Below are 12,517 nucleotides of genomic sequence, written 5' to 3' on the forward strand. Positions count from 1 at the left end.
AGGTGAGAGCTCAATAAAAGGACTCCTGTAGCTGTTTTGACCAGGAAACACTATGACAAAATTTCTTAAATGTCTGTTTTAGAAATAAATGCCTGTGGTGTTTCTGCATCTCGTAATCGCTCATATCCTGCAGTTCTCAGGAACTGCCACAGCTCAAGGTTTCATTCTTGTGCGTTCACTTTCGTTCTGGTCACACGAGAATCACAAGCTTTCACAGACACTGGACGACAACTACACGGACTACAACAGCCGAACAAGTGAGTAGATGTCATTTACCAGGTTTTGAACATTCTGTTTCACACATATCAGTTTTAAAACTTCGCGAAATCACACTGAGGTGCTTTTAAAAACCGCGCATTTGACTGTAACTTACACATAGTTAGTCAAATCGAAACTGAAAGAGCTAGAAATGCCACAGAACAATTATTAAAGCACTACATAGTGTATATGACTAAGTACTAATTAAAATGAAAGAGAGGAGATTCGCTATTTTAGCATTTTCCCTTTTGTACAAGACATATGTACGTGTAAATAAACTTATTTTATTTTATTATTATTATTATTTTACCACGTCCTACCTATGCGTGTTTCCTGTCGTTTCCGTACTCAAGTGAGGTCTTGGTTACCCTGAAAGTTTGAACAAGAAAAATAGGAAAAAAGAAGGGTAGAGCCAAACACACTTTCAGGAAGAAAGAGTAAATGCCCTCAAGTGCGTAGATCCGCACACAAGATACAAGCAAAGAAACTCAGATCAAATAGCTATTCAGAGGCCACACAAAACTGCTACAGCTGCAATCAAAATTATTCAACCCCCTTGACCTGTAAGACATGGTTTTTGTTGCTGCAGAGAACACAATTTTGTGAAAACAATTAAACAAAGGCATTAATACACATTTGAGTAATTCTGTGTAGCTAAGTTGATGAATAATGGAAAAATTTGAATTGGCTCTAAACGTTCATGTTCAAAATTATTCAACCCACAAAAGTCAAATTTAATGCAGAATATTTTACTCTTTAACAATGAACATAGCTTGGAAGTGCTTAGAAGCTTCTGTCACCTCTCTACCGCGATCCTGACCCATTCCTCGCCTGAAAAGGCTTTCAGATCACTGATAATTATTGGTTTTCACTTTGTCACTGTTTTGTTCAAATGTAACCAGTTATTTTCAATGAGACTGAACAGGCCACTCAAGAACATTCTATGACTGATCCCTGAACCAAGCTTAAGTAGATTTGGATGTATACTTTGGGATGATTGTCCTGCAGTAAAGTCCATTGTTCATTAACGTCAGTCTTTGCACTAAAGGCATCACGTCAGAGAATCCGGTCTGGATTTCCACTTCTTGAAATAGTAAAACGCCCCTGTAACAGGACTGGTCCACCTCAATGTAATGTTATTTGTGTTCTTCTGCTTATATGCTTTGTCTTTTTTGCACCAGACATTGATCCATGGGTCTTAAAAGTTCAAGCTTGGTCACATCACTCCATAAAACATTCTTCCAGAACTCCACAGGTCTATCTAAATGAATATTATCATGTTCAAGTCAGCGTTTTATGTTGTTTTTGGTCAAGAGTGGCATTCAGCAAGATGCCTCGACATGAAAGCCATGCTTATCTTGTGTTTGGCTTGGCTTTTACTCTGCATTGAAATGATTTTCCACCTTTTGGGTCATGGCTGTGCATTTCAGGATTTTCCTCAGTTGTTCTGATCAAACATTTTATTTATGATATTGTGCTTTTTTGTTGAACACCCTCAACACCCTTTTTCAGGTACAACACATTTTAGACTAAGGAATAAGGCTGCCAGCTCTGTCTCTAGGAACTTTTAATGTCTTGGAAATCATCTTTTAAAGTAATACATTTATTTCTTCTCTATAGCTTTTGTGAGAGCTCTATTGACTAGAGAGCTACTTCAACTCAAACATGCATGGGCTAACTGTATTTATGTGTAACACCTCAAGCTTATTCTGTTTTCTAAAGGTTTAATTGTCTTCCCAAATTTTGTTCCCCACCATACAAATAAGTGACTAAAAACAGCAATGTTTAATAGGGGTTGAATAATTATGACATAGCTGTGTTATTAAAAACACTTATAACTATTACATTATATATTGACATTATCACCATTAATATGCCACTAATCTGTTGTAGATGCAATTTTTATAAAGTCCTGGATCTTCAGAAATTTTTGAAGAATTTTTGTGGCATCTCTATAATTGTTGTAGTCCATATCTTGCTGTGTGTGGATCTTGATTTTTCTATTTTTACTCTGAAAGTTTACCACGGCATACGTTTCCAAAATACCAAATCCTAAATATTTTGCCCACTAATAGTAAACATGACAGAACATTAAAAAACCTGTCAAGTCCATACATGTATTTGCTTTACTTTTAAGACTGATGTTTTTCTTTTATTTTGGCCTTAGATGTCAGACAGAAACAACAGCGATGGAATGAGGGGATGTTTTAACTGGGATAACAGTGGAAACACTGTTGATCCATCATCAAGTGGAAATCCCAAAAAACAGCACTCATCCGCTAATTCCATGGGTAAAGGGGCCACACACCAGCCTGCATCTAATGAAACCGCAGGCCAAGTGGATACAAAAACATCTACACCTAGGCCTGCTGACAGCGGAAGGAATGAGGCACGAGAAAAAACGTCTACATCAACTGAGAATACAGAGAAAATTAACAAAAAAGCCAAAACTGATGAGGTCCAAAACTCCAAACCAACCCACAGTGCATCTGGAGAAAGCAGCTCAAACCGGCCCTCTCAAGGATCACCCATGTACACTTCAAATTATTCCTTAGATGCTTCCAGCTCAGGAACAAGATCAAAGCCTGGGATACAGCTGGGACCCACATATCCCATTCAGAACCTCAAAAAAATGCAAGACTTCTCCGCAGAGTTTGACAAGAAACTGATGGGACATAGAATAATGATAGATGTAAGAATCAAACTTCATTCAGTTCTAGTATTCTAATCATTTTAAAGTGTGCTATAAATATGGATTTGCTAATAATTCTTGTTATTGGCTTGTCTGAGCAGATGAAATATTTCGAAAGATGTTTGATTGTCCCTTATGAAAGGACTCATGTTTGGGATTCCAACCATGTGAAGTTACCACATCTGTATGTAAGTATGAGCATCCAGAGTGCTTTTGAACAAATCTCTCTCTCTAAAGTTCATTATATTCAGTATAATGATTATTCCCCATAGCCACGGTCTCAGTCCCACAACAAGGCCTATGCACCACCCTCTCGCTGGGAAGCCACATATAATGCATTGCTCAAGCTCACCAAAGGCAGTAACTCTATTGGGGATGTTGAGGTACTGTAACACTAAACAATGACTTGTCAATTACACTAGCTAAACATGTGATGTTTTATCTGTCTTTTGTCTGTTTGTAGACTGCAATAATGTCTTACAATTCCAACAACAAGGGCAAGTGGACATTCGATGCGCTTTATCATTACGGTCAGGTTGGTGGATCATTCTCTATATCAGAGGACAAGTAAATATTAATTTGAAAATACACAGATTGATTTATGCAATTGCTCTACAGCGCTTACACAAAATGGAAAATAATCTCAGTTCACTGATCCCAAAGATGGCCAAACTAGCTCTTGAGTTACCTGCTCTCATTAAACAGGTATGTTACAGGTTCCTACATTTTGTTAAGACACTGTGTTAATTAAGAATCCTGTAATGTTGTAAACATACTTTATAAAAGTTTTACAATGTGTCTGGTCCACACAGCATGATTTTTGTTTTGGTCAGAAGTTTAGTTATCAAATGTTTCTGTAATATTCAATATACAATTCTTCATTTTTTTCCCTACAGTTTATGTTTCTGCCTTACGTTAAACTGCTTTAAATTATTTATTTTTATCAGCAAAAACAGAATTGTCGCAACTTCATACATTTCTACAACTTCTAACAGAACACTTTACTTTTGAGATGGTACTCTGCAGGTGATGAGCAGTTTCTAGTTTCCTTCAAACATGATTCTTGGAATCGAGGTTCATCAGACCACAGAATCTTGTCCTTTAGGTGTTTTTTTTTTTTTTTGCAAATTCCAAGTGTGTTTTCATGTGTCTTGACCTTCTGTAAGTTTCTGCCATCTGCATATATGATCACGGAGCTCAACTAGAGTGACCATCAGCTTCTTGGTCACCAGTCTAACCAAAGCCCTTCTCCATTAATTGCTCAGTTTGGCCAGGAAGCCAGATCTAGCAAGAGTCTTGGTTATTTCAAACTTTTTCCATTAAGTCTAATGGAGGCTACATGCTTCAATGCAGCAGATTTTTTTCTGAACTCCTCCCCAGATGTGTGGCTTGATGCAATCCTGTCTCTGAGCTCTACAGACATTTTTTTTTTTAACCTTAAGGCTTTGGTTTTTGGTTTGATATGCATTTTCAGCTGTTGGATCTTTTTCTAAGACGTGTGTGCCATTTAATTGAATTTGACACAGGGTAACAAGCGTACTACACAGGGGCGCTGCTAAGGGGGGGAAAGTTAGGACAATTCTAAGGGCCCACACACTTTAGGGGCCCCCAGAGATCTGCTTTGGTTTGGTAGGGGGGGCCCAACCTCATATTTTGTCATAGGGCCCAAAATTGTGAGCGGCGCCCCTGGTACTACAAGTGACATGAATGCTCCTGAGCTAAATTTCAACTGTCCCAGATAAGGCTATGAATAATTTTGTATGGTGTATGGAGTGTAGATTGATGTGGGAATAATTAAAGTAATATTTTAATAATTAAAAGCAGTTTAACATAAGGCAGCAACATGACAGAATGTGAAAAAAAATGAAGGGGTATGACTACTTTTGCAAAGCACCAGTATATCACATTAAATGTAATGGGCACAAATTCCCCCTTTGTGCTCATTTCTCACAGTTTTGCAAAGACTTTCTAGGGTCTTTTTAAGACAATAATGCAAAGGTCCAGTAAACATTGTAAACTGTGACCACATTAAATTGACATTAAGCATTTGGCAGATGCTTTTATGCAATTTCATCGTGTTTATATTGCACATACATCTGACAAGTAGCAACTTTCTGTCTCCAGCCCATCCCTCTCCTGCGACCGCAACAGAACCAGGCCATAACAATGTCTCAGCAGCAGATTTCTTGTCTGTTAGCAAACGCATTCTTCTGCACCTTCCCTCACAGGAACAACACTAAACATGGTTCAGAATACGCCAACTTCCCCACCATTAACTTCAGCAGGTGATGCACTGATCACATTGCATTTAATGTTTCATTTTGATCTGCTGAAAATACTGGTTTTGTACCGGTTCAATTTATAATATACATATATATTTTTTTGCTGTAGCCTATTTGCTAATGAGAGACTACAAGACAGATTAGACCAGAAAGTAGAGAAACTGAGGGCCATTTTCCATTACTTCGACACAGTGACAAAAGAAAGTCATGATCAAGATCCAGGTACTGAGAACACGCCAAACACACAACTACTGTCTGTACACTATAGTTCAAAAGTTAGGGGATGTTAAGATTTTTGAAGTATTTTTGAAAAGTCTTGTGCACTCATCTAAGACTGCATTTATTTTTGTTGAAAAATTCAGTAAAAACAGTAATACTACAATTGCAATTTAAAATAACTGTTTACTGATGCAGTATATTTTTAAATGTAATTTATTCCTGTGATGCAAAGCTGATTTCCAGCATCATTAATCCAATCTTCAGTGTCACATGATCCTTCATTAATAATTCTAATATGCTGATTTGCTGCTCAAGAAACATTTCTTAATATTATCAATGTTGAAAACAGTTGTGCTGCTTAATGTGTTAGTGAAAACCGTGATACTTTTTTCAGGATTTGATTTGCATTTAAAATGGAACATAATGTCTTCACTGTCACTTCTGATCAGTTTAATGCATCCTTGCAAATTTTGATAGGGACTGTATGGCAGTGACACATGCAAATATTTCAAAGGATGAGCAAGGAATTTATTTTCATTTCAACTTAATATTTAATGTCCTTTAACAGCATCAACACCAGATGGACTGGTTAGTTTTGAAAGGATTTGCATTCCAAAGATGCCTGATTGGAATAAGTAAGTTGCACCAGATATACAGTAAATAGACTAAAGTGAGTTGACATGCCTCTTACTGATCGTGTTGGACTTTAGACAGAAGATGCCCCTGAGGAACCTTCACATCTCTGCAGAAGGATCCATTGAGCATGAGGGAACGGGGATGCTGCAGGTCAGTTTCATCTAACCATTAGTTTTGTACCTGTTCTTCATATAGGTTTTATCTACGTCATGTTGTTCTGCACAGGTGGACTTTGCCAGCAAATATATCGGTGGTGGAGTGCTAGGGTCAGGACTGGTTCAGGAGGAGATCCTCTTCCTCATGTGTCCAGAGCTGATCGTGGCCAGACTCTTCACGGAGAAACTGGCTGATAATGAGTGCCTTATGATCACAGGTAAGAAAACTAAAACAGCTTTCAGTCACTTACAGGGATATGCAAAAATGCAAAAAAAAAAAAAATGAAGTATAACTTGAATGCAAAGTAAGTCACTTTGGACAAAAGGATCAAAGTGCATAAATCCAAATGCATAAATGTAAAATAAAAATTATGTCATTCTGTCCCACGTTCAGAGAAAACCTGGATTTACAGTATTAGTAAATTTCAAGCCTGCAACACAGCCAGTATAAATAGGTTATGCACATATAAACTTGTTTACAATACACAAATAAACATATTTCGAGCATGAAAGTGATATGATAAAATATATATATATATATATATATATTTTTTGTGGGAGCCATTCCTAGTGTTGATTTTTACATGACATTTTTTTCATCATTAGTCAATCTCTTTTATGTCATCAGGTCCTCAGATGTACAGCTTATCATCTGGCTATAGCAGAAGCTTTTCTTGGGGGAGTCCAAACATAGATCGCACAAAGAGGTAAGTATTTATGACAAATACACAAAATTCAAGAGCTTTTGTTGAGTTTTTCAAAAATCATTTTAATATTCAGGTATTGTGATCAGTCAAGGACAAAAAAGGAGGAAGGATTGTAGGTCTCGGGCATATTTGCTTGAATTTTTACATAAAAAATGTTACACTGAATGACAATGTACTTACTTTTGCTTTAGTAGATATTGATATAGATTAATATAGCATTTCTGTAACTGTAATTGTTTCTTCATGCAAGTGAAAATGACTGCTGTTTTTAATAAGTACTGATCTATCTAGGTCTATTTTTTTTTACACTTGCCCAAACTACATCCCAAAAGAACCAGTCGTTCTTTGCATTCTCTAAAAGCATGTGCACAATGTAGAATATAAAAAGCATCAATCCAGTTGACCGGTTGATGAAGACTTACACATCCCATAATAATTATTTTTGTTATGAATGTGAAAACTGTAATGCACTTTCTTCAGAATTCTTTAATGAATTTAAAGTTAAAAAAGAACACCATTTATTGAAATCAGAAATCTTTTGTGACATTAGAACTGTTTTTACTGTCAGCAGACTTTTGATTGGTAGTGCATCATTGTTTACACACAAATATCAAGCAGTAAGCAGGTTTTTAGCACTGATAATAAAAAAATAAATATTTCTTGAGCAGCAAACCAACATATTAGAATGAATTTTGAAGAATCATGTGACATTGAAGACTGGAGTAAAGATGCTGAAAATTCAGCTTTGCATTTCAGGAATAAATTACACTTTAAAATATATTCAAATAGAAAACAGTTATTATAAATTGTAATAATATTTCACTATATTACCCCAAATCTTTTGACTTGTAATGTAAATAAATAGGTATACAATCGTGTCACATTCATTCATAGGGATACGTGGAAGAGACGTTATCGGCAGATCGTTGCCATTGATGCTCTTGAGTTCAAGAACCCGAAGGATCAGTACACCAAAGAGAACATAACACGAGAACTCAACAAGGTACTAATTTTAGCAGTTTGCCAGCTTAAAAATTTTATATTGTGAGGTGTGGTCATTCAGCATTTACTGTGTGACTCTCAAAGGCATTCGTGGGATTCCAAGGAAACCCGAAAACAGCCATCGCAACGGGCAACTGGGGCTGTGGCGCTTTCAAAGGGGATTCTAACCTCAAAGGTAAATGAAGACAAAGCACACACACCTCCTGTTTGATCTGGAGAAATTGCATATAGATGGATTGTGATAAATGCACAGAACAGAACGTGTTTGTCTTCAAAAGCTCTCATCCAGTTGATGGCTGCCGCGGCTGCCGAACGAGACATGGCTTACTTCGCCTTCGGCAATAAAACACTTGCAAGCGAAGTATGGGAAATGCATGCGATACTGACCAAAAACAACGTGACCGTGGGTAAGTACATACACTGCTATCAAAACAAACAAGAAGCGGTTTAGCTTAAATGTCGGTAGTTAATAACAGAGCACAATAGTAAGGTTGTAAAAAATATAAATCTAAGTAATTTTATTTTAAAGAAAAATTTTCTACTAAGGCTGTATAGGCAGGTGAGGGTTTTTTCAGGGTTGGAGCTTAACTCTGCAGAACTAAGGCTTCCTAGGACCGAACTTGCCCACCCCTGGACATACCATCAGAGGTGTAACGAGTACCTTTATGAGGAAAAATTAGCCCCTTACAAGTCACCAGTTCCAAACTGACTTGAGTAAAAGTCTTAAGCCTTGTCTGTGAAACCAGGGGTAAGTTACCGCGCATAGGATTTGTGGACCTCATCAAGTGATCTAGTACCACTGGAAAAACACAATATTCTCCTTTAGTTTTTGCCTATTTAAAAAAAATGATGCAGCTTTCAGACGCGACTTTCTTCTTATTATAATATTTAATTTGAGGCGGTTTCTACGGCGTTATTTTAATTACAAATGTCTAGACCACATTATTGTAATGCGGGGCTGTTTTAAAATGCGCAAGCACAAATCTCTTCTCTCGCAGGTGGATTCTCTTTACTCTCAGACAAAACGGACGAGCTTTCTCTCGCTTACACGTGCGCGCTCAGAAACATAAATCGGCGCATATGACAACGGATGTAATCAGTATTTACGTAGCATAAGAGTGGAAAATGTATCTGTCTCACATCTATGTCCCGCAACAAATATATTTCCAGGTGGTCACCCTAGCATAGGGAAACCAATATCCCTCAAAAAGCTCTCTTCAGTATAATGGATACATAAAATACTGTTAAAGGTTGTATCAGCGATTTCTAGCCTAAAACATAAAGTGTCAATTTCAGCTGACCTTTTTTCGCTCGCTGCCTGCCCCATAAATTGTCTGTGAAAAAAACGCGTCTCTCTGGTCAGCCTAGGGTCCGAGATATGCCAAAAAAAACAATCGGCACTACCAACCTTTCCACACATAAACAAACAGTGTTCCAACCAATCAGCGTCAGGGGTTTGGTGTTGTGGACTTTCCTACTGGAGCAGGGATGTGAGGGAGATTGGTTGGAACACTGTTTGTTTATGTGTGGAAAGGTTGGTAGTGCCGATTGTTTTTTTGGCATATCTCGGACCCTAGGCTGACCAGAGAGACACGTTTTTTTCCACAGACAATTTATGGGGCAGGCAGCAAGCCGATTGTGAATAAAGGTCAGCTGAAATTGACACTTTATGTTTCAGGCTAGAAATCGCTGATACAACCTTTAAGTAAAATTAAATAGTCAAAGCCTACTTGCAGTGAACGTGCTGCTTTCAGCTTCATCACCGGCTGCATTCATTGTAAAGTAGCCTTGTTGACAAGTTTGGGTGAGTAAGGGCAAGGACTTATTGCAAAATCATTACAAATCCTACTGACCTTAAAGGAGTAGTTCACTTTTAGAACAAAAATTTACAGATAATGTACTCACCCTCTTGTCATCCAAGATGTTCATGTCTTTCTTTCTTCATTCGTAAGGAAATTATGTTTTTTGAGGAAAATATTTCAGGATTTTTCTCCATATAATGGACTTCTATGGTGCCCAGAGTTTGAACTTCTGAAATGCAGCTTCAAATGGCTCTTAACGATCCCAGCCGAGGAAAGAAGGGTTTTATTTAGCATAACGTTTGGTCATTTTCTAAAACAAAAAAACAAAAAAACAATTTATATACTTTTTAACCTCAAAAGCTTGTCTTGTCTAGCTCTGTGTGTACTCTGTGTAGAGATTAAAAAGTATATGAATTGTAAATGTTTTTAGAAAATAACCGATCGTTCCGCTAGATAAAACCCTTCTTATCTAGGGATCATTAAGAGCCCTTTGAAGCTGTATTTTGGAAGTTCAAACTCGGGGGCACCATAGAAGTCCATTATATGGAGAGAAATCCTGAAACGTTTTCTTCAAAAAACAATTTCTTTATGACTGAAGAAAGAAAGACATGAACATCTTGGATGACAAGGGGGTAAGTACATCATCTGTAAATTTTTGTTCTGAAAGTGAACTATTCCTTTAAACTTTTAAATGGTAGTGTATGCTTATGTAGTTATTTTTTATGCATGTAAATTTTATTTAATTTCTACTTTTATTTTTCCTCAACAGATAAACTGTACAAATGGCTGAAGGAGTATTGTCAACAATACACTAGTAAACATCACTCACCAACAGATGTGTACGGATTCATCAAATTGAAGATCGGCCATATGGCTAGCTTACTGTAAATCTATCTGGCTACTGTGAAAAAACAGTTCAGCAGTATTAAATATGTAAAGCTGATTTGAATGTATCGGAGTAATGAAGTAACAATACTAAAAAAAAAAAAAACCTGCTGTATGTAATATATTTGTTTTTGGACCAAAGGTGTCATATACACTTAATTGTTTACCTTAATTTAAGTACTTTATAGTACTCAGTCAAGATTCATATTAATCAAAGGCCTTAGTATCATTCGATAAAGTGCACAAGACACGTCTTTATTAAATGCAAAAATAATCTGTGTTCATGTTAAATTTGTTCTTGCATCACTTATTAGTACAAACAAGCAACCAGACTGGAATGAGACGCTTTATTGAATGAAATATTATAACAGTAGTCTGGAATAAACATAAGACTAAGAAAATAAATAAATCATTTTATTTAATGTCCTGAAGAGAGTCCTTCTGCTTGCTGCTTAATCTCATTCTCAGTTTATTGTTTTTTTAAAGATAAAGATAAAATGATTGTTTCAGCATTCAGTCTTTGAATTCATCTACTGAAGTTCATTATAATTTGGCACTGAGTGTTTAGAGGGTGAACGGGAGAGATGAAGATGAGGATGAAGGATAGGGTGTCTTTACATTAAGTTATATTATAAAACTGCTAAATGCAGGCAAGCTAACTAGTTCCTTTTTCACAATAATTTAAAAATGCATAGAGTTTCATGCATGCCCTTTAACGCTCTCATGCTTTCATGTCTCATTTCTGTAAGACGTCCATGCCAACTCTGTAACGGATGGTGCAACATTTTCTTGCACGGTTGTGTGTGATTTTGTGCGTATTCAAAATTAAATATTATTTGTATCATTAAGGATCTCACTTTAAGGCTCTATTAAATCCATCATCAATGCATGCAAATTAATCCCATTACCATGTAGTTGCTAAAAGCTTGCATTCTTTCAGTAAACCTGCATAGATAGGCCTCTCAAACGTACTGTACAGTGCAAAGCAAACCTGTGCTTAGGTCAGGAGATTCCTAGCTGCCGGCCTGCCCTCTAACGCTAACAGCAGGGTGTGAGTTTCCTGAAAAACGAGGGACAGAGGGATGGAAATGAAGGGAGTAGATGGGGAGAGGTGGTTAGGACTGGCCCTGGAAGGCATCCAGGTTGAACGCTGTGTCCAGGAACCGCTCCAGCTCCACAAGATGAGCCTTCTTGTTGCCTGTGGCGGGGGCAGCTGCAGGCTCTCGGCCAGCATACCTGAGAAGAATATATGTAAATATAATTGTAAATGCATGTTTTCATTTAGCAGATGCTTTTATCGGAAGAGACTTAGAAATGAGGTCTTACATACATTATATAATGATGCATTATTATACACACTGCATTAGCAACACAAGTGATAATTGGGTACAAATACTGTTGCATAAATACATAGCACGAAAACTTCAGGTCAGCCCAATTCAATTGAATTACATTAAATGTTTAAAAATTTATTAAATAATTTATATTTAATTATTATTATATTGTAAATATAAATATAATAATTATTCATTTATTTGTATTACTAAAAACATATATAAAAAAAACAGTATTTAGCCATTAAAAACCATTACTTTTTTTTTATTTGTAATGCAGTCATTTTTATAGTAAAATCTCTAAATAGGAATAAAGAAAATTGATTAATAATAATAATAATAATAATAATAATAATAATATATAACACACACTACCAGTCAAAAGTTTGAGCGGTAAGATTTTAAAAGTTTTTTTCTGATCACCAAGCCTGCATTTATTTGATTCCAAATACAGCAAAAAACAGCAAAAGTGTAAATATTTTTACTATTTAAAATAACTGTTTTCTATTTCAATATATTTTAAAAAGTAATTTTTTCCTGTGATC

At 36.4% G+C, this 12,517-nt stretch overlaps 2 protein-coding genes across 2 annotated transcripts in view; one reads left to right on the plus strand and one right to left on the minus strand.

Annotated features, from left to right (window-relative positions):
- Window positions 1-11,069, plus strand: pargl (poly (ADP-ribose) glycohydrolase, like). The gene is made up of 16 exons (XM_073829149.1): window positions 1-257; window positions 2,426-2,950; window positions 3,052-3,138; window positions 3,223-3,333; window positions 3,414-3,485; window positions 3,569-3,655; window positions 5,075-5,235; window positions 5,342-5,454; window positions 6,020-6,086; window positions 6,162-6,237; window positions 6,313-6,460; window positions 6,871-6,949; window positions 7,844-7,952; window positions 8,036-8,126; window positions 8,230-8,358; window positions 10,523-11,069. The coding sequence occupies exons 2-16, from the start codon at window positions 2,426-2,428 to the stop codon at window positions 10,639-10,641; spliced, it is 1,974 nt and encodes a 657-aa protein (XP_073685250.1). The 5' UTR covers window positions 1-257; the 3' UTR covers window positions 10,642-11,069.
- ogdhb (oxoglutarate dehydrogenase b) overlaps window positions 10,972-12,517 on the minus strand; it is a 26,620-nt gene continuing 25,074 nt past the window's right edge. The window contains exon 23 of the mRNA XM_073829148.1: window positions 10,972-11,874. Within this exon, the coding sequence (XP_073685249.1) occupies window positions 11,754-11,874 (121 nt within the window). The 3' untranslated portion in view covers window positions 10,972-11,753. The remainder of the gene's footprint in view (window positions 11,875-12,517) is intronic.

Source organism: Garra rufa, chromosome 23 (genome assembly GCF_049309525.1).
Source record: "Garra rufa chromosome 23, GarRuf1.0, whole genome shotgun sequence".
Classification (NCBI taxonomy): domain Eukaryota; kingdom Metazoa; phylum Chordata; class Actinopteri; order Cypriniformes; family Cyprinidae; genus Garra; species Garra rufa.

What these genes read in the sequence shown, in the direction of transcription:
- pargl (XM_073829149.1), top strand. Translation starts at nt 2,426, where the DNA reads ATGTCAGACAGAAACAACAGCGATGGAATGAGGGGATGTTTTAACTGG. An exon ending in TACCTGCTCTCATTAAACAG is followed by an intron (nt 3,656 to 5,074) that starts GTATGTTACAGG and finishes TTCTGTCTCCAG; the next exon opens with CCCATCCCTCTCCTGCGACC. An exon ending in AAGATGCCTGATTGGAATAA is followed by an intron (nt 6,087 to 6,161) that starts GTAAGTTGCACC and finishes GTTGGACTTTAG; the next exon opens with ACAGAAGATGCCCCTGAGGA.